Source organism: Anopheles stephensi, chromosome 2 (assembly GCF_013141755.1).
Source record: "Anopheles stephensi strain Indian chromosome 2, UCI_ANSTEP_V1.0, whole genome shotgun sequence".
In the NCBI taxonomy this organism is placed as follows: domain Eukaryota; kingdom Metazoa; phylum Arthropoda; class Insecta; order Diptera; family Culicidae; genus Anopheles; species Anopheles stephensi.
In genome coordinates this window covers 54518167-54541435 of record NC_050202.1, presented here as the reverse complement: position 1 = coordinate 54541435, position 23269 = coordinate 54518167, and the positions used below count along the sequence as shown (strand labels likewise).

The 23269-nt window shown below is 40.3% G+C and overlaps 1 protein-coding gene across 7 annotated transcripts in view; it reads left to right on the top strand.

Annotated features, from left to right (window-relative positions):
* LOC118502781 overlaps positions 1-23269 on the top strand; it is a 38402-nt gene that overhangs the window by 7080 nt on the left and 8053 nt on the right. For 4 of the 7 annotated variants that reach the window (XM_036035382.1, XM_036035380.1, XM_036035379.1 and 1 more), the window contains 2 exons: positions 17588-17690; positions 21467-21592. In XM_036035382.1, the coding sequence (XP_035891275.1) occupies positions 17592-17690; positions 21467-21592 (225 nt within the window). In that variant the 5' untranslated portion in view covers positions 17588-17591. Of the gene's footprint in view, positions 1-8924; positions 8984-16147; positions 16283-16344; positions 16464-17587; positions 17691-21466; positions 21593-23269 lie in introns of those variants that run through there. The other 3 variants (XM_036035384.1, XM_036035383.1, XM_036035385.1) reach the window with 3 other exon arrangements.

The window sequence follows — 23269 nt, the reverse complement described above, 5'->3', positions numbered from 1 at the left end:
CGTAAAGTTATAGGTTGAAAGTTGAGCATATGATAGGGAAATGAAAGAATTTTCACCTTTGCACCGTGGCAAACACGAAAGGAGCGTCAAACGGTTGCATGTTAACTTGAGAATGTGGGATTGCATTCCAAGGTGTGCATAAGCTAGGAATTTAAAAGTTTAAGGCGGATTTATAACATCTGTGACTTGGGGAGGGGTTTTTTTTATCGAGAGACTGGAATAACAGGTGAAACGGGTGAGTTGAGTGTGATTTGTTTCATAAACTTTTATTTTCATGTTTGAATTGCAATTTGAAATTTGAAAAGTGCAGTAGAAAAAAAGTTTCAATCAGTATGATGGAGGCGCATGGTGTATTCTTTTACCAACATGCTTCATTCAAATGGAGACGCCTGGTCTTTTATAAATTTTAGCTCCGTATGGATAACGGATTACATGCATTAAATGAATTTAAAATATTCTATATGAAGCACAATCAGAACCGGTTGATGGTATCGCTTACCTTGTATATTTTGTAAGAAACTGAAGTACCTGTGAACATTTTAACGCACAACAAATGAACACTACACAGAGCTATGGTTTAAATTGCATACCTTCAGGCGCAATTTAGATATTTTTAATAATTTTAAAATTTTCAAATTTTCAAAATATTTTTGTTAATTCTTTTACCAGATTTTTCAACCAGAAGTAACCAAATCTAGAATTCGAATATGTCATGTTAGCATGATGTAGCAACTAAACCACTTTTATCGTAGTTTATCTTGCCTTTTTTCTCTATTTTTTTATTACCCTTTAGCACACTTTCAAATGAAACTTTTTTCATTATCGCACTTGTATTCCGTACTTTTCTTCCATTCAAACACCACATTCATCCGATATCTGAGTCCAGCAATGAGTGCAATTTTTCCCCTGAAACATGCTCTTTTCACATGACGTTTCGAAGGAAAAACAGTATCACAGCAACAAGTGACCAAGTGCCGGATTGTCGGTCCCGCGTGGCCCATTCGCGGGAATCTAGAGAAACATAACGAATTTAAAATTAATCCGATATTGTCAAATGCAAACGAGAAACTCGTGGCCACCAAACGCGGATGCTATTAGCATGAGCATTTCCATTTTCTTTCTCGTTTTTTTTTGTTGCCAACCTTTTTATTCAAATATTTTCCTTTTCTCTCTCTCTCTCTCTCTCTCTCTCTCTCTTTCGGTCTCACTCTATCTCGCCTGATTTTGCTTTAATTCACCCAGACCGCTATCTTACCGTAACCGAGAGATAATCGCAGAAAAGTAGATCAGCGTCTCCGATTGTGCCATTTAATTCGCTTCTCGTTCAGCCGACGGAAAATTGGTTCGTGGTTACATTCGCGGCATGAAAATGCGTTCACCACCAACCCAACTCAAAACCGCTCGGTTTGTGGTTCGGTGGGTAACCCTGGGCGGGTGGTTTCTTTTTATTTCGGCAAATATAATTGAATTATGGTTGTGGTCAGTTGATGGTTCATGTTTTGCCTCAGACTTCAAACAAGACTTTTGCATTGGTGATGTCCCACGGTTTGACGCTCAGTTCACGGGAAATTGTTAAAGATCAAAACACGATCCAGAATGCCAGAGTCAGAACGAGCAAGTCTAATAAAGCCGGTTCAAGGTAAGCCGGAAAAAAGACACTTCTCACAAGACAAACACCTGGCATTTCTTTAAAGCATTTCCATAGAACTTTCCCCACTGTGAGGAGCAGTTCGGTGAGGGATTAAAATGGAACTTAGCAGCGTAAGTCACAGCGGTGTGTAAGATGCTTTCGTTCGCATCCAAACTCCCACCAAGCGAGCGAGTAGATTAATCAAATTTTCCGGCTCACCTTCACACGCTGACACAAGCTGACGGTCAACAAGTCCACTTGTTCGACCGGTGTGTCTGGCGAGAGCACGTTGAGCCCGTCCGAACGCCCGTCAGTCCGTGTGGCTCTTGCGTGCCCGAAACGACCAGATAAAGTTGTTATTATTATTTATCTCCTGTGTGCCTCGTTTCCGGTGCTGGCGCACAACTTCGAGCGTCTTCCTGCTAAGCTCTCAAGATTACGACGTGAACGGTCGTTTGACCAACGGTCGGTTGAGCCGATGATAAAATGCGGCTCACGACAAGTCGCTCCTACGTCCGTGGCACACACAAAATTCCGTAAGGTTCGTTTCCTGTTCAAGATTGACCGAACTGCTTCTACTAGCTTCATGCCGAAGGATGGTCTTTTCTTTCCGTGCTCATTTTTTTTTCGGGGAAGGAGGCCTTATAGTTAACCCGAGAAAAAGCTCCCACCTAACTAAGCTTTATTAACCTAACACCACTTTGTATCGCTTTGAAACGGTTCCCTGGTTCTATCCACCGTTGGCTTTCTCGCAGATACGTTACGATGGTTATGTCCGTCGGCTATGACATCCATTCGAGCTCGTTTGGAAAGTAGTATCACACACACACGCACACATTTCCCAGCCCAACTGTTGCACACGATTTGCCCCGAAGATCCAATAAACTCATTCACTTGTACACTATTGCAGACCAGGAAAAATGCATTTTCTGCAAGGAAATCTTTGCCGTAAGAGAAACGAACCAGACATCCTGAAGGGTATTCGAACCTGCAGCGATTGAAGGTGCTTCGGTTGGGAGAATTGCTATTTATGTACAGCTCTTTCTTTTTTGTTGCTTGTCGTTTCGCTTATCCTCTGTTTAAGCAACTCACACGGAAGACTCTCAGAATCACTTGCCAGCTTCACACGACGCCAGGAGTGTTTGGGTTCGTTTTTACTGGTTTGATTTTTAAACATTTGTTTTATCTTGTTACGCCGCTAGGATGGGAGTCGAAGATGGTGAAGCTAGTGAGTTGGATGCTGCTTTTGCTACGAACCGAACAGATTCTGCAAGCTGTCCGTGTTCGCAGCAGGGTGGAAAATTGATTGAATTGTGTTATTTTGTAAACTTTCACCACTGCACTGGAGGCAGGTTGAAGTTGAAATTGTATTCTCTGGACTAAAATCTAGCACATGTCAAGCTTGTGAAAGGAGGATTTTTTGTTTTTGTGTTTGTTAAAATGTATTACACGTCAGTATTGCTCTACGGTAAAAGAAGGCTTTAACTATAGAACTTTTATGCCCTTAATGGCGTATCGGCACAATGTCACCCTTTCTGAAGCACCGACGTTTAAAGCTTCATAATGTTGACCGTGAACCTTCACGACTGCTAAGTAATTAAACCGAGGGGTTAGACGTGCACATTGCACCGACTGGTAATTTATGCACCCAAATGGAAGAGCGACAGGAGAATGCTAAAAAGAGTGCATTAAAGCATCGTGCCTAGAATCGGGAATGGAAATGAATGACTCTGGGGCGGGACAGCCAATATCTTCAGAGTTGAGCTATACAGCAGTTCTTAGGTCATAACACAAGTTTTCTTTATTTAAAACAATAAGAAAATTTTAATCAATTAATCATCAGAAAATTACGTGCAACTTATTACGACTCGAATAACTTAATGTTTTTAAACAGCGGAATAGTATAACTAGCGATACCATACGAAGCGTCCTATTCAAAGCGTTCCTATTGCAAATGAGATGAAGTTTTCTACTAAAAGTCATAAAAAAAATTGTTTGGCTTATTTATTAAAAATAGTTTGAAAATGACAACGTATTTTTTGGGCAAGGTAAATGTTAAGCCACTCCAGGATACAGGCAAGTCTTCAAGAGAAATCGATAGTATTATCCCACAATCACATGTCAACGACGCACAGTGTTCGGAAAATATTTGTAATTCCACCCGTTCAGTAATTTTTTGGATGAGTAGCTAAACTATGGTATAGCAGTATAGGAGGATATTTGTTGAATGTTAGTGAACTAAAAGAGGACATCATTCTTAATTCGAGTAACATTGCGATGTCAAGTGACCACAATCCATTTGCAGCATATACCAACGAACACTTGGGGCGGCATCAAAGTCTCGGTCAGCGTCACAACTCGGAGTCGGTTCAATATCGGTGAAAACTATATTTCCTCGAGGGATGAATGTAGCTATGCGAATGTTTTGAATGAAGTGATGTTCAACATTATTGGATTAGATAATTGGCACCACTTATGGTAAGACCCCCTCAAAGAACTTGATTCTGATTTGAGTTGAAATATTGATACTGGTGTATTGATAGTAAGAAGAGCATTTTCATTTCAAGGAAATTTTTTCATTGGCTTGAATATAATAATATTCATAAGGAAAATCAGAGGATATCCAAGTGTTAAAAATAAGCTAAGACGACCATAACGAGTCTTTTAAGAGATCTGACTCAAATTAGCTGCAAGAAAATGATGCGATTCATAGCTCTAAACTGATCAAAGCGGTCTTGAATATCCTCTGCGCCCGATGGTAAAGGATACTGCGGCGCTGGTTTTCACATGGCAGGCCCCGATTTCAAATCACATCTGGACCGTTCCCCCATAGTGAGGACTAACTAATCTAACTAATCCAATATACAACCTTAAGTCTATCCTTCATCTTCTTATTTCAACCAAAAACCAACCTGTAACGTGGTACTCGTGAACGCTGAGAACTCATCGTAATGTGTTACTTAGAAGAAACCACAAGAAAAATGCACCATTGTACATTGAAAATAGAAGTCGCGGTTAAAAAATCTGAAAATAACAAGGTGATGTTTTTGTTATTTCGGTCAGCGTAGTTAAATCTTCATCAAATGCACCACAAATAATCGTGTACTGTGCGTAAAAGTGCACCAGAAAAAGTGTTATTCGAATGCTCCGAATTTGAATGCACATTCGAATGAATGTGGTAGACCATACTAATCCACATCAGCTTATTAAAAGCGTATTACCATCCAATTAGAGAAAATTCATTTCCCATTGAAACCGCCCAACATTTCCCCATAATAACTATTATCAATTTCGGTAACTCACTGTCCAAATCAAGCACGGGATGTTCATTATTCGCAAACTAATGAATGATCCGTCACACATTAGTGGTAAAGTATCCCTAACAACTGGCGCTGTGTCCTCTGTAACAGTGACACACTTTTGTGTTTCACAACATACTTCCCCTTTTGCGTCCCAACACCCCCCTATTCAATCGATACGGCCACACCGCTCAGCATGACGATGACGTGTCAACGTGTCGGCAAAGAATCAAACATAATTATGTGGCTAGAATTGTGTATTGCTGTGTCGCCTTTTGCAGGCCCGATTGTGTGCACAGACTTAGTACACAACCTACTGCTCGGTGTGCGCCGGTAAGTGCTTTCACTTTCGGAGGTTTTTGGGGAAGGATTAGGCAAGGTTTTGAGGTGACACTCCGCGACGCGAAAGGGCGAACAGGCTTACTGTAGGCCACCCTCTATTCTTAAGCCGTTGCCAGACAACTCCCCCTCCCACTTTTTGACAGCTCGATCTGATAAGTGCGTGTGTGTGTGATATTGATTCGCATTGAAGATGTTTACACAGGCATACCGAGCCCGCGACATACGGTCGCCGTGTGGGAAGAGAAAAGTTTGGCAAGACGTTCAGGTTCAAAAGTTACCCGTTACCAGGGTATAAAAAAGGACACAAATTACACGTTTGTCACATGTACAGTTGCTTTGTGTGGGTGACACAATAAATGGCGCTTCGCGGATGATTGTTAGCGATTTGTGAATGGTCAAAATAATGAGCTTACTGGAGGCTTTTCCAGTATATCATACCAATATCCGTGTGCTCGTCGCATATTGGGCGATTACTTCGTGCGATTGTGATGGAAAGCTTCCATTGTATGTGTGTACTTCATTTGTGCTTCGCTAAGCTTCCAATTAGTTTTTCGGGCAAGAACATTTGAATGGACTCGAATCGTCCGAACAACAATAACCCTTCCACAAAACCAATTAGAATTTCTGCCGGTAAGTCAGCGCACCCTTTCAAAGGAGGCTTTCGTGCGAAGAATAAGCTTATGCTCAGGCGGAATTCTCAAACGAACCATACCATTGTCATTCAGAAATATGACTGTCAACTCATCTCTGCCACATTTCTGGCCCACAATTCAAACAAGCTTGGTTGACACGCATACCCTCACACAAAAGCGGTTCATGCTAACGACCGGCAGGCAAAATTAACATCCGGGATGCGGTTTAACGACGTTCGAATCGGTTTGTCTGTCCGGGCCGGACCGGACGTTTCGCATTTGAGGCTTATAGGCAAAAAAGAACACGAGAACGACTTCAAATCACAATCTTCCATCGTTAAGATTAGTTTAAGCAAAAACAGGGAGTTTAAATTTTCTACAACAATTCTTGAGGCGTTCAATACTTCAATAACGGGCCCACTGTACGTCAAACTTTGCCTTATTCTCGCCCAACGATTTTCTCAAACGAATTCCACGAACGAGACCGATTCGGTGGAATGAGATAATCATCGTTCTCGAAAATGGATCGTTGCTTCTGGACTTTGCTTTTCTCATTAGCTCCTAGTTTTGCTGTTTACTGCTGGGCTGGACGGGAATTCTCCGCGATTACGACAAAAGAAAGAGCCCTCATAATTCGATTGCTGTTTGCTGTTTGTCGTCTTTCACCACGCATTGTGGTGTGGGGCGATTGAGATTTATTCACGCGAATGCATCACTAAGCAAACAAAACCGTGGTAGATTCGTTGAATTTTAAATCTCGTTTACTGGGTTGATCGAACGCGAGACAAACAGTCGATTGAAATAATTTTTTGTTTGTTTGAGTGAATTGAACGCAAATTAGTTCAATACTCTCAGGGGAGAACCTAGGTCTTTTTTCACAATTCAAATATTTTCTGTTCAAAAGGTATGCTAGCTTCCATAATTGTTGGTAGCAGGGAAACATCTAAGCAGTACAAAAAAGTCCAGGAGTCCGACAAGCCAGGAAGACGAATCCATGGCATATCTGGTCTATTTTTCGAGCATGGCTCTCCCAGTTTTTAATAAGACATGAACTGGTTGGAAATTTATCGCATGGAAACTGAGCATGGAAAACAGAAACAAAGATCAAACGGCATTACAATTCAAGCATCGGACACAGAAAGACACGTCATGATATATCGTTTGATGTGGTGATTAAGTTTGCCACAGGCAAAACAATGTTATTTGATTTTACATGAAATATGTAGCTGTACGGCTAGATTAGCCTGGACATTGGTTTAATCTATGGAAATATGTTAAAGAAACAATAATGACCGTCTTAAAACTAGAAATGCATAAACAAGATTTGAAGCCTCGTTGTTACGGTTAACTTAGCAATAAAGGTGTTGAAATAAAAGTTTTTCAAAATTAGAATCTTAAACTTACAGAGTTTTAGCTGGCTTGTTTATAGAATTCATATCTATTTGTAACGCACATAATCACTATTTTTTATTGATTAGTATTACAACCTCGAAAGTTCTTGGCCTGACATTATTGGCTCTCCTAATACGGCTCTATTTTAGTACGAGGAGACGGTTCGAAAGAGATTCGATGCCTTTTACTGCCGTGTGAAGACTGGCGTTACTACCGTATCGACTTCTAGTCTCAAATTAGGTCCACTAAATAAATAGTTCTTCCATAACACCGTAATTCCGAATGCTACTACAATTTATCCTTAAATCGATGTAATGCGGATTTCCTAATCAACCGGCGCAAACTGTCTTTTAAATAATTGCATAACTTCCTTTTTAAAATAAGCCACTGATTTTGTTCCTTTTATACTCATCGGAAAGCTTCTTTTGCATTCTATGATCCAGAAAAGGGTTTATACCATATCCAACGCTTATCGAAAACCGTCACAAATTTACTAATGAAATAATAACCTTAAAAAATCTTGTTGAAAAGCAAACAACACCACCCTACTTACACAGCTCATCCAATCAAATCTCGATCGAACCAAACCTACGCACACGCACCGTCCGATAAGAAGCAGTAAGCTGGCCTCGTGGGCGAGCCATATGATTTATCGTGAGACGAACCTGTGGTGCTATTTTTGACGCCGTTTTTCGCTGCTTTGCTATGTTAACTGCCGGGCCGTGTTTGTGGCCAACTGCTGTCAACTGACGCGAAAAAGTTACGCCACTCCGGCCGATTGCTGCTGTGATCTAATTAATAAAAATCACCGATAAGACGAGCTGTTATGCGCGCATTATGCGTAAATTGCACGCAATTGTCACGTGAATTGTTTTTTTTTTTGTTGTCTCGGTATGGTTTTGGTATGGGACAGACTCACGGTACTATCACGGATAACGATCGACATAAAGCGCTTATCGGATGGTTTTTTTTCTCTCGCTAGCCATAATTATTGCACGGCTCGCGGGATACATATATATTGCCGGCGAGCGTCGTAAACGGTTTTTGTCTTGCCCGATGTTTTGGAAATAATCTATCCAAACCATCTGTGCGTCTGATGCTTTTGGCAGAGTGTTGACACAGCTTAATGTACCGCGAGTGGAATGTATCAATCAGAACCCGGCACTCGATGATGAAAGTGTGGTCGGTTGTCTATAAAATTATGGTGCCATTTCGACCAGCAATGGAACCATATACTTCAAAGGCAATGGAATCAATGTTAAAGTAGTGCTGTTCTCGTATGTCTGTTGCTCTGAATCATCACACAAATGGAAACGATTCAATGGGCTAATTAAGGGATAATTTGCCACGTGATAGAATACAAAGTTCGCCCCCAAAACCCAAGTAAACAAGTAAGTGAATATTAAGTCGTCCAAACTTTTGCCCAAGTATCCATATCCTTTAATGCAGCTCAAAGCCTCACACTAGTTGCTTACTACCGAATCCTCCCGTCAGGGAAAATGACTACAAAAGCCCCCGAACGAAAAACGACAGAAAAATAACATCCTTCCCGTTCATCATCCCATTCACCGGCAGCCATTCCGAAAAGCCATCATCAAAGAGATTAAAACTGATTAATTTCATTTACAGCCAACTGTCAACAAGCTCTTAGCGGTGCTGGCGAGCGTACGAAAAACTTCACCAGAAAGGTAAATAACTTTACCGATGAATTCGAACGGGGAGAAAAAACGGCTCGATTCCATTCGAGGTACGTGAGTTAAGTTTCCAGGCCTTTTGCTATGTATCGGTGCCTCGGATACGACTTCACCCAGCCAGTACGATATTACTGGATGGAAACCATCGATTGTTGCTGCCAATTGTGCCCGTGAAGCATGTTTACTAATTGTCTGCAAACAGGCAAAATGCGTATTTCGATTTTCTTTTTATTTTGCCTCCAACCCGACGGAAGATTATGGACTTTGGTTCCAAGAAATTCGTCGCCTGTAATCTCAAATGTCAACGGTTCGAGCTTTTAGCTTTGCCTGAGAAAATATCAAATCATGCAAAAGAGAAGAATTCGAAATCGAAACTTTTATCGTTAGCAAAAGCGAACTGATGTGGCATATCGCACACTTGATTCGTTCGTGCTCATTAGACGTTTATTAATATCATGTACATATTTATGCTTTACATTTATTTTTGGGTAATTCTATCCGTCCTGCTGCAAGAATAAATCGCTGCCTGAAACGGATACGCACTCAGTTTCGCTGTATAAAATGACTTTATTAACAAGAATTACCCTGATCCATTTCACGTTCTATTCGGTTTTCGAAGCATCCTCGTACAGCTTAAGATACAACTCAGCCGAGTACATTCCTTCGTACGAAGCTTGGCAGTTCCAGCCAAAAGGAATTCCCTTGGTATTTCGATACAAGGGATAAGTAAAAATTATACCGTAACGGTAGCAAACGCCCAACTGGCGTACATTCTTGGCCGATTCTTCCTTTTCGTGGGAATCGCTTCTCTCCTACAAATGATTGTTTGTAATTGAATTGGCAAACCGTGAGCTTTACGCACGGTATACCTCAAGTGTTGGCTTCCGAAGTGGCTTGTGGCCGTACGTACAATTCAATTTGCTGTGCTTTTCGTTACTGTCTGCGTGCCTTTTGAAGCTGCATGGCATGGGTGGTTGTAATTGATTTTACGATTCTATCTATCTTTTTGCCAGCATCGATTACTCGCATCGAATGAAATATGAATACACGTACGATGCACGGAATGCCAATACTTTGTTGAGAGATCGGTTGTTATGGTGGAAGGAGAATAAAAAAGGAATATTATATTAATATTTATTGGGGCGGTCCGGTGGCCGAGGCGATAGCGGCGCCGGTCTTCACACGGGGTTCAAATCCCATCCAGACCGCCTTCCCATACGCAGGGCTGACTACTTTGCTACGGGTAAAATCAAGTCATAGAAAGCCAGAAATGGCAGGCCGAGACCTCTCGAGGTTGTAGTGCCAGGGAAGATGAAGAAAGCAGCTTTTAAATTTTAATGAATTTTAGGAAAATACAATCGCAAATATAATATTTTTCGTAGGTGTTCGTATAGTCATATAACAGAAGGAATTTTGCATGTACCGAAAAAAATTGTAGAAGTCTATGTGAATTTCTCCTTTAACAGTTTACAACTCACTAGAACATCAATTTTGGCTCTTTAAGTTCTTCTTTTATTCTTAAAACAGATATTCGTATAGTTCAGTTAACGACAAAATACTTGCTACCAAAGTAGTAATTAAAAGGTTCGTTAGCTCAACATCTACTGTTTCTTATTCGAGAGTTACATTAAGACTAAGTTTATTACTGTATATACATCTGTTCGTTACAGATCTACATTAATACTAAAACTTTTGATCCTACAAACATATATACAATCATCATACTTCTTGCTGTTTACATACTCAAAGGCGCATCACCAAAAATCTGTTGATTCAAGTCTCTCAGCTGCAAATTGACTTTTCTGAGATCAGAAATACATAAAAAGAACAAAAACAAAATCGAATACTCATTAATTATCTTCTCTCAACAATCAAACCTGTCCCAAAAGCGAAATGTTATGCACCGCTTAACTCTTGTCATGTCCTCCGATGGCAATTGTAAGTAAATGTACCTACAATGACTGTGACATTTTTTTCCAGTAATTACATAAACATCCTTCTTAAAGCTCGTTCCACACTGCGTAACTGCTTGCGCTCATTAACACAATCCGAGAATCGCTTAAAACTCACCAATTAATCCGACGAAATCCGACCAGCTTCCAGCATGCGGAACGAAGCACAAAAGTAAAGCAAACACTGGCCGTATTTTTTAAATCCTCATTAATTATCGATGAATCACGCTTCAGTCTGTGATGATGTAGTAGTACTTTGATGGGAAAAATCCTACCCATCGATTTAAAAGCTTTAGGTGCTAATGAAATTTAATACGTTTTTTTTTTTTCAACTCAATCCCCGAAAACCGATCAATTAGAAACAGTTAAGACGTGACAGTTCCTTCACGTTTCTTGTTAAAGTTTTTTTCTTTTAATTTTATTGCTTTCGATGCGTCCTGTGGTTATCGCTTTACACAGCACTGCACACAACCTTTCTTAGCGGTTCGGTAGCGTAATACCAAACCGCATTGAATATTCATCTCCATTGTCCGTAAAGCAGCAGGGACGGATTACCCTGCCCCTTGAAATGATAAAGCAAAAATCAATAGAACTACAACCACCGCCACGGGTTGGGTAGAAAATAATCCACCAGCAGCAGCAACAGCAGCAGGTTGTCCAGCAGCCGGGTCGAACCGAACGATAGCAGCAGAACAAATTTCTTCTGCTCATCGCAAAGACCGATACGAATGAATTAATCTTTTCTTTTGCAGCAAAAACAAGCAAAACTTGACAGCTAATATTAAACCGGTGGCAGCGAGACTGGGGCTGGTTGCATAAATTACAGAGACCACTGGCTCACTGGTAAATGGTAAACCAATCGTTGGTTAATCGTAATTTGAATTCCCTTGTCAGCTGGTGGTAAGCATCATCCCAAGCCAAGGCATGAATTACCGAGATGATAAACGATTGTTTATTTAGAAAACATGATTACGAATTGGGAAGCGAAAAGCAACAGTCCGATGACTAATTGGTTCGAAGGTAAACCGAACAACCCACCGAAGAAATTAATGCTGCCCGGTCTCGGTCTGGTTCCTCCGCAGTCACAACCACTTACTTACTTAGCTTCACGATCAATAGTGAAGCTGACACCTTCCCCCACCTTTTCCATTACCAAACGCCCTGCAATTACAGCTCGCGACGACCAGTAAGCGAGATGTCAACAAGTTGTTTAGTGGATTCTCCGGCACCGGAAGCAACCGACCTCGAGACAACGGAAAAACGTGCAACAGACTGTACCATACTGGCTTACGGTCGGGATGCAGTTTTTCCTTTCACCTCCCCCCAGTCTTACGTCCGGTAGCCACCTCGTTCTCGAGCTCGTTCGCCATACAAACTTTGTCCTGCTTTTCTCTGTCGAGTTGAATCATTTTACTCGTTTTGTTTACGATAAGTAACACAATAATCATGACAATTTATTTTTCCCAACCTTCGTCAACTATTCCCATGGCACGCTGCAAGCAAAAGGGACTATAGTTATGTATTTTTGTCTATGATGTTTTGCTCTCGGGTTTGTTTGAAGGACTTTCCCTTACCTAGTTTGCACCAGTTTGTGTTAGCTCTGAAGTCTTTGTAGTGTGGTCCAGATCCGCAAAGGAAAAAAGGGTGGCAAACGATCATGTTTGCTATCGGTGATTCTTCGTTTACCATCCCGGAAGTGAGCAATTTAGGACGTTTGTAGTGTCGTCGTGCCATTTGTTTCCCATTCCTTTCATTTCTCCGTTTGTTTGTGGTCGGTTTGTGGCAGTGAATCTCCTGAAAAAGAAAGAGATTTAAAGATGAATCTAGTAACTAGGTTAAAGTATGGTTGTCGTTTGCTATTCCTAATATAAATCCCAATTATAGCTGCACATCATACAGGTCTTTGAAGAGCAGCACAACTGATGTGTCTCCAGATTAGTACTCAGAAATGCTCATTTCCGACAGGAAATAATTTCAGATGGATGCGAAACGAGCATTACAACTATTTGTGCAATGTATCTGTTTAGTTGGAAGTAGTCACAGAGTCGCGGAAGATGTTACTCCTTAAAATCGGATTCGTTGGGAAGCCATAACTAGCAAAAGCCGATACTGGGGATCAATCTTGAGTTATCTCAGTAATCTCAGTAAAAGGAATAGGAGCTACCCGAAATGCAATTGTGTTCTCATTATTCAGGATGACGACTCAATGCCGGGTTTAAAAAATTTCTTGTGCTGATATCATTCAAAAATTTCCAGACATTTTCTACCTGTACTTGGCTTGTCCATGCTTGATTACTAAAGGGTTAACCAGAAATATGAGGCACGATAAAAAATAGGGATAAAAATATAACTTGTACCAGAAACTGTAGGTATATTTAACTAATCATTACTGTATCGAGTTCTTAGTTGTTAAAAGCAACTTTCTCAATCATACCGTTGACAACCGCGCTTTTGCCCTAACGATTCTCGTCGTGTTCTGGCACAGACTTCTACGCAACGAATATTAGACAACGAATATCAGTCTTCCGCAAATTTATCGATTGTATCCGCTAATTTGAAGTGTTTTCTTAAACATATTTAGGCCATTGCCCAAAACACGAGTTTGCTGGCCTAGAATAACCAATCAAGCAAAGACAATAGCCCCTCTTTTCATTATTGAAAACCATTAAGATTTTCTGGTTTAACTTTCGGTCTGCAGAATTTAATTCTGCTGTCCAAACATACATACGGCTCCGATGCTCACACCTTTCAATTTCGCTTATTAACTCAGCATGATGTTTGGAATAGATCACCATTAGTTCACACTTTTCGGGAGAAATTCCTCGTATTTTGATGGAAACGGTGAATAATCTTAATTTCGATGCACAAACTGATAGTTTAGAATGTTAACTATAAGGTATACTAACAATCAGTTGTTTCCTTCACTCGTTTTCAAGTTGCGTCTTGTAGAAATCGTTCTGATCCATCCAACTACGTGGTATCAATAAGTCTAGTTAGCCAAAAATGGCAGGCATGACGTTTAAAGTCTCTAAGCCAAGAAGATAGAAGAAGAAGTTGGGGCACTGATTTTCACAAAAATCAACGATCAAATCACGTTCGGTTTCCAACAAGAGGAGCATGGATGGTACATCCATAGTCTCTTTAATAAATATATTTTTAACTCCTGCACGAAAACTCCATCTTCATCTAAACTACGATGCCGGAAAGTGTAACACCAAACCAGAGACAACTTGTTAACAAACTTCCATCCCGAGTGACCTAAAATAGTTTCACAACCAATCTCTTTTTTGGACTTTCAAACATTGAAGAGCTTTGCATTCTGTCTTCTGTTTCCAATTCGAGCCGATCGGCTTCGATTTGGTGAGTGGCAACAAGAATACACTTTTCTCTCCACACAAAACTAGGGTACGATACCCCGAACTAAGAAATAGGTTACTCGGGAACCGTTCACGGATAAGTTTCTAAATTACTTTACCGCTTTTGTGAAACGAAACTGAATACCAGTGCAGCATGGAAGTGCATGGGAAAAGTGCACTTTCCCATAGACTGGCTTTACTAGTTGTTCCATCAATACTTATGAGCAAGGCGAAACGAGGAAACGGCTCAGCTCGAGCTTTACCAAATTCCATTGGCTTAAGTGTTAACAATCGTTGTAAATTCCCATCAGGCGCCAGGGCTCAGATCGAATGCGAATAATGGTTGCATTAGAAATCCTCCAACCCCAACATTAGCCTTGCCTGACGGGGCAGCAGCACGAACGAGTTGGTGATACGATTACAAACCTCGGGACAAACGTTTTCCCCCTCTTATTGCTCATGAAAGGGGATCTAAGCATCAATAGCAATCGAACAACTGATGTGCGATCAACAACAACAAAAAAATACAAGCCAGTAAAATGGTCCATCAATAAATCAATTTGCACCTTTGGCCGATCAAAATAGTGCCGTGCGGGAAAATATACACATCTGGTCAGACGATCCGAGCACTCGTTGTCGTTTTTTATTTTCTATTTTGTTCGCTTACAAAACTGTGTACCGAATGCGTCCTGTACACTTTAGCAATTGGCACCCACCATCTGTCCACCACCGAACCGATCCATCAATGGGATCAACGGCGAGGCCAAAGGGAACACAACCTATATATATATAAACTTCGATAACCAAAATTGCCATCTGACGCAAAACGAGAGCAGCGTGTTGATCGTGCGGTCGAATTGCTACAGTACAGGAGATTGTCTACTTTTAGGGATGCGTGCTTTTGTTTTGTTGAATAACTTATTTTCTTTGCGTCAGTTTTCCTCGTTTGCATAAAGCCCGCGTGCAATATGAAAAGTTAATTTTGACTGAATGCGGTAGCTGGGGGTTTTGGCAAAACTTTTTGCTTATGTCACAAAAGCTCATTAGTCTCAGGGGTGATTTTTGGGTTGGAAATAGAACACATTTCTATGCATGCTTTTAATGCTAGGTTTCAAAAGCAGATGTTATATAAAGGAGCATGCTTTTGATGATGATTTTTATTATGTCTGACAAATCAGTTGCAACTAACAAATATTGGCCTGAATGCAACAAAACCTCATCAAAACTTATTATTTTCCATAAGTTTCTAGTACTTTTTTTGAACTTTTTTTTATTATGATATTAAAAATTGTCAATATTTCGATAATTAATACCCAAATCGTGAAGACGTTTGATTAGAAATCATATTTTTATAATTTATTTTAATATTTCAGATTCTCTTGTTTGGTTTTATTAATACTATACCCGTTCAAAAACCTCATTAAATTTTGTACATATTTTTAGAAAATATTTTTCATGAGTTTTGCGATCATTTAAAAAGTCACATAATAGATTAGCATAACACATATAACAGGGTTTAAGAAGTGCCCAATCATTTGGCGACATTTGGTGGGATCAATATCGGATAATTTACTGTGAGTTGCCAGCAAAAGCTTAAAACGAAAGTAGGCGGAATCTCTCAAAACATCCAGATGCGAAAAAAATGTACCCAAAACTGTATCGTGGGGTATTCCCTAGCTCGGTTACTCAAGGGGCTTCCGGAGTGTTTATAGCTCCTGCAAATATTATTCATTTCAAAAGCAAACAACCCCAGCCTGCGGTTGTCAACGGTTGATGAGTACGCTGGGCTAGAGAGCCTCTCTACACCTGGTCGTCACACTTATTTAAAGAAGCTGTGTACTGTGATGCGAACGGTTAGTTTGCTAGATGAGCTCCAACGATGAAGATCCGTCGGTAGTGATAGTGTTTGGTTTTAGGCTTTTTAAGAAGGTTTCTTTCTGGTGAATGTGATTGGTGTTAGCGCGAGTAAAACAAGATCTTTTTGAGTGAGTGAACAATGTTTCTAAGTGCCTTTAAAACACATCACACAACACAATCCATCCGGCATATGCAGCTAGTTTTAAGCCAGCATATCGAGGCTTTTCCTACGATTAAAATGCCATCCCACATAGCTTAGCTGCCGCTTATATGTTCACTTCTCCACACGGTGGTCAATCGTGTGTAAAGGTCAGTTCGTAGTGAAAATGGGAGGCATGCAATTTTAATGAAGGCACCTACCGTTGTGGCCGTGGTGCGTGAGTTGATTGATAACTGTAGCGAGAAAACGCCATTTTCTGACACGGCACGGCAGTGGATAAAGGGCTGTGCTTTCGTACAAAGCACAATAAGAACGAAAAGGAAACAGTTTGCCGTTGATGCTACATACACGGTATCTGTCGATGTCGATGATTCGGGCACGTTTGCTGGAAAACGTTTAAATCATATTAAGCAAATTATAGTCGCTTCCGGGCGTTGTAAATGATACTTCACTTTTCACTGTGAGGTAGTTTTTTTCTCCCTGTTTGCTCAGTAAAACGTAAATTGAAATAACGTGCCATTTCATACCGGGTCGAGGGTAAAACATTTATCGAACAAACATGCATGGAAATGTTGTTTGATCTGGATTTGACTGCAAATAGAAAAATATTATGTACTGCAATCGACTTCAAAGCGTCCGGCCAGAATATTGATTTACACAGTTTTGTTGTATTGAACTTTAAATAAAAAAGCATTTAGTATCGGTCGCACACCTAAAATAATTAAAAAAGAGTAGTTTTAACGAAAACAATTCGATTGCATAGCATTTATTTCCTAATTATTACCGTCCTTGATATTAATAACATAGCACTAACACTGTTATTAAACGCCGGTGACACCTTTTTTTGGCTCTCTCTATTTTTCTAATCAAAACTTGTTGTTCCTTGTGCACAAAGCACCAAATTACAAACTCCATTGCCGGATGATTATAATAAGTGGTGTCCGGCTTATTACCCCGGGCAATCAACACCGGTCCTCCAAAACCCCCCACCGAGTGGACAACTCCAGCGGCAATTGACGGATAAGGTTTCACTGTAATTTAGCTTCATTCAGCCACGGTCAAAATCAAATATTTAATTGAATCTTTGCACCATTCACCAATTCCGAATCCATTCACTACCCGAAACCGATATGCTGCGGTCGTGGTGGGACGGTTTCCTTCACTTCATTATCCGTTTGGTTTGATCTAATTTTCACCACACGGGCCACCATCATATTTCATATTGGGACTGATTTTTTTATTCATTTTGTATGCTTCTATTTTTATTCGGCAGCAAAATGAAGGCAACTCTACGGCTCTGGACGGCGGTGATGGCGTTGGTGTGCGTTAGTCTGCAGGTGTCCGCATTACCGTACAGTGACAGTCGCATGGTGCAGGTAAGCTTAGAAAACTATTTATTGAAGTGATATTATAAAAATAAGTCAAAAAATTACAAATTTGACAGAAATTTAAGCGTTCAAGAAGTGTGATTAATCGCAAACTATTTTATTTACTTAGTTTCTTTGCTTATATACATACCTACTTACGAATTTATATAGAAATTTTTACGATTGTTGCTACTGGGATAGAGGTGTAATATAGGTAAAGATACTAGTTGCTATCATGAAGGGAGATATATCAAATCCCTTCCACATCGTTCCCCTGTGTGTAAGATTGACTAAATACAGCGGCGAGTAATTAAAGTGTTAAAATCTTGAATGTAGGACTAATAGTACTGACCTTGATTCATTGCGATATTAGTGCCAAACCAGATAAAGTGAAGACATTACGGGTTAAGGCAGTGATCAAAAAACTGCAGTGTGAGTTTCTAGTAAGGAAAAAGTAAGTTGTATCTAGATTATAGATATACCGTATGCAGAATAGACTCTCCAACTGCTAGTAACATAGAGGTAAAGAAGGTGACAGCTCAAGACCTCCAAAAGCTGAAGTGCTAACGATGAAATAGAATAAAACTTCAGTCTTGCTTGTTTATTGTTTCCTTTTATAAAAAGTCAGCTGATTTTCATTTGTACCATCTACTTTTTCTCAGCAAAATATGTTACAATTTTGCATAATTTTAATTAAGACATTCGGACTGTTCGGTAGTTCAACACCTACTTACGGATTGTTGTTTATTGCTCTGTGTTTTGCCTACTCATGGGCGCAACAAACATTCTGTGGACCGACTCACAGTGATGGACAATAGAATAAGCCCACATAATTTGAGTTTGATTCTAATGGAACGACCAGGTTGCTTGTATAATTTATTCGAATCGTAACATTGAAGATATATTTTTGTAACAAATTTATTTGACTTTATTTAGAATTTTGTTTTATTTTTACTCTATGACATGCTACTTTCTATGCTGTATAAAAAGTTAAGATGTATAGAAAAGATGTATAAATATAAAACTCACTTTATTGTTTATCGCAGTTTATCCAAAATAACTGCTTTGAACAGTTCAACACAGAACTGAACATTGTCCTTGGTTCACTTGTGTCTAGATTTTAATGTTCCTAAAAGCATCTTCAAACGTGTTCAAATCTTTTATATCGTCTTTCTAAGGGTAAAACTTGACTTTTTATTTTCAAAACCTAGTATTTACAGAGCCTGGCCACAAACAGATTGTTTTACATCTAACATACAGTTCTACACAGTGTAAGAATCTGTCGCTAGCAGCGAATCTGTAGCCGAAGTAATCAGTCACAGCTACCTCCAGACAATGACAGGTTGACGCGTGAGACCGCCTACGGTGCCGTACGGGTGAAAAAGAGTGAACTGACAATTAATTAAGAAAGCTATCGTGTGTTGTGGTCAGGAAGGAAGCAGACAAACAGGACAAGGAAGTAAGACTAGTCTCACTAGATTCACAGTCGATTAGAAGCGGTCGGTAAGCTACTCTAGCGAAAGGGATACTAGCAAATGAATTCACGCATACATGAGGCAAATTCCAATTTCGATTGTTTCCCAATAATGCCACTTACACGGAACGCCACCTAATCATTCACGGTTGAACTAAATTCCCCGAAAATTGAACAGTAGAATGTGTGTGCAAACATTCTTCTGTTGCGTTAATCGGTCACCAGCACCAGCGTGCAGTGTGGGGCGAAATTGTTCATTTGCTGGATACAACCTCACAGGTCTGGTTTGCAGTTTACGTACGATAACGATGAACTCCAACCCCAGTCCTGCCAGTCGCCCAGGTGGATCATTATTGGATGCGTAACAGTGCCTACCGTCCGGAACTGCTGGATATGCTCTCTGCAGAGCTCGGTAGGGTTGTGTTTATTAGCTTTTTGAAATATTTGTTCACCGCTGCAAATCGATTGACATTTCTGTCGACAAATATGTCAGCAGTACGACCTGCCTGGCTGGCTGGCCCCTCTGTCTGCAGCCCAACCTGTTGGCCTGTCGCTCGCAGAAGTGAATGTGTGAGCTGCACGAATGCTGTTTCTATTTTTCAATTTGCGATAGGTCAGCCCAGCGATGCGTGTTTGCCGTGTGCGTGTATGGTTGCATGGGTATGATGAAAAGGAGTATTTTTTATACAAATCAATAAAAACCGTTAACATGCCAGCTACGTTAATGGGTTTATTTAGAGGCATGTTTTTGTTGTTGTTTGAGCTGGAAAAGATTAACATATCTTTTTTCCACTCGAATGATTGGTATAATTGAATTCCAATGTAAAAAAAATCATCATAGAAAAAATGTGGTCCTCATCCACAACAATTATTCATTAAGGGATTTAGAGCGAAGTAATGTTTGGTGTGAACACCACACAAACCTACATCGGGGAAAGTTGCGCATGTAAGTTTACAAACGTTGAAACAGAAACCTTCCTAGAATAGTCAGCTAATGTCTAATTTCCCCTGTGCTACTGTGCTGCGTCGTCCCGAGACGGGAACCAGTACTCTCTGCCTCGACCCAACGAAACAATGGAGCCACCATGCACTACGCTTGCTCCAATGGTCGACCGGTTGGCGCTCCAAAATGGAACCAATCCTGCCTTACTGCACCTGCAACGGACAGTGTTTATGTGATTTATTCAACCGGTTGTCCTCCAGCAAACCGAAGTGCTTTGGGAAATTGTACCATTTCCAGTGCGTCGTTCTACGCCGGCTGACTGCAGCCAGCCAGCCAACCACCCTCCCCCTTTCTTGACCAACTTTCCCATCCCATTCAACCTGGCCGCGAATCCTAGAGGGACGGTTAAATGAAAATGGTTACAACTGCATCCCAACTGCACACACTCGCACGGGAAGGCTCGCTCGTCTCGCTCTGAATCCATTCGTCGACCGGGATGCGACTTTGTTCAGCGGACCGGTATGCGGGCCCCGCTTTAACTAGAGGTAGAAATGTACGCTTAACTGATGAGACAAGCACGTGTATCGGAACGATTGTGCGGGCTTTTACAATGGTTTCGTACCATTGCACCGTACGAACAGTCCTTTACAGCCAATTGTCTGTCCACTGGAAAGGATACTTAGTGGGGCCGGTACGACATTGCGATAAAATTAGTTTTATGATCCAACCACTCCAGTGAAGGTGATGAATAGAGTGATGATGGGCAGGATTGACAAACGAAAGAGAGTGAACGAGAGCGCATGAGGAGATAACAGGTTGATAATTATTTATACATTTGTTAACGCAGACTTACATAAATTGTAATGAACGTTACAAGAATTAGAATTAGAATGGTTCTATTTAATATTAACATAAACAATCGGTAGGAAAACCAGTTGATATTCATATAAAAGAGGACCATGACGTCTGAAGAATTTTTTAACTTTATTCAATTTAATTTTAAAAAAATCACAAGAAAATCAAGTCACTCGAAGATATTCACTAGCGAGTTGTATACTAAGTTTGAACGCCTAAAAGTATGCAATTCATAAGAAATATTCGTTAACTTTAAAGAAACTACACAGTAAGCAAGTGTTTTACAGTATCTGGAATGTTTATATTCGATTGCATATTCAAGCTTTCTTACCTTAAAAAAACATTTTATTTATATTAATATGGAAAAAAAACACAGCTACTAAGTTATCGGACTCCATCTCTCCCGTACAACTTCAATGTACAATAATCCCAAAGTTAATCACCATTTTACCACTGCTTATGTTTTCTTTCACGCTTCGGACTGGCCACACCAACATCATACACAATCGGCAGGAAAACAGCTTGCTTTCGCTGAAAAGGACGAAACCGTCGCTGTCGATCGTTAACCCACTGGATGTGCTACGGCAGCGAATCATTCTCGAAATGGCCCGAAGACAGATGCGCGAAAACACTAGACAGGTAAGAAAGCGTTCTGAGGTAGGGGGGCTTAGCATTATTGTAACAATACTTTTATGGGTGATAGTGGGGTCCAGATGGGCTATCATTGTATCACGTGTCGAGGTCACCATCCACTACCGCCACCACTTCATGGATATTTAATGTTGCATTATTCTACCCCTACATCGTTTCATTTGTTTATTTGGTGGAATGAAGAAAGTGCCATTAGTTTTTTTTTATGTTCTTATCAGTTTCCTTCGTATTTGTATTCTTTTGGCTTACTTTATCTCTTCAATAACACGGTGATAATCCGTTCCTTGGAATGCTCTACATCTCAATCGTTCGGAGGTTCTTTAAAGCAATTTGGACAGTTCATCACAGTTTCCCTTCCTGGTAACTTCCTTTCTTGAAAGATTCAAACGAAATACGAAAAAGAAAAACCCTCTTTTTCTCCACAAGCTGTCATCAGCCGTCATAATCTGATGGTGTTATCAGTGAAGCTATCCATGGGCCGTTTCGTTGAATTCCACCAACGCTAAACGCATCCCGCGAAAAGGTTAAGCCCGAAAAGGTTTCGTCATGATTTACGCTGTACGATAAGCTTCTTTTGCGGGTTATGATCATTGTGTTTACGTTCTACTTTGCGGTACGTGATGTGTTCGCTGCTCTACGATTGTCCATTTCCCCATGTTGCGAAATGGCGTAGTTTTGTTCATTTATTCATTTTTACCCTCAACGGTACGAACTAACGAACGAACCTCATCAACACGTATTTGATGTTCGGGGGGTTATGTTATTCAGCGGCAAAACGGAATAACGCTAAGAATTCCTTTCGAAACGGTAGATTTTGGGTTTATGATGCAGTAACCTTCAACAATATTCCATTAAGAAATACCACGTTCCGATGGGCAATCGTACACGGTTATAAGGGGCCTTTGAACTAATCGAACCATTGCTTCTTGACTGTTTTAGTAGATATTTGATTATGGGCTAAATGGGTCTGAGATACTTGCATACTTGAAGATGAAGCAAATCGTCTACTTTCTCTCGCTTGTTCCCGGCATTCATCATCAGCACAGAGCTGAAGTGCTTAAGTAAAGTCTCGGCACGATTGCCTTCGTTCACCTTCACCTGTTGAAGCATCAATGAATCAATGGAAATATCTTTTAACTTGCTCAGTGATACGTGCTTTGTTAACAAGATACCATATGCATCAGAGCATCAGTCACACATCCAATCTTTGCTTTACGTGGCTCTAATTGTCTGTACGTATGAGAGCGTGTTGGAGTGAATTGAATTATTTAAGCCATTCAAATTTATAAAAAACGATGCAACAAATTCTGTTTCTAATTTGTGTCTGTTTTTTAAATTCAAAATTGTTTAGAAACACTTGGATCACTTATCTCATAGCTCGTCTTGTGAAGTACTGGGCGTCTCCATTATTGCTCTTGACTTACCGATCTGCTAGGTCATGCTTGTCTTCTAATGGGTTACTAGACTTTTTAATACCACTTTATTGTATAGTCAGTACTCACTACGGGGAACGGCCCGAATAGGATTTGAAAACCGATCCTGCCGCTTGAAGACCATTTACCTGTTGCATCTACCACCAGGCCCCTCCATTATTATTTTTATAGAATTTGCTGCTGTTTCAGCAATGGAATTCAATCGATGTTAAGGGTTAGATGCTTGTCACAA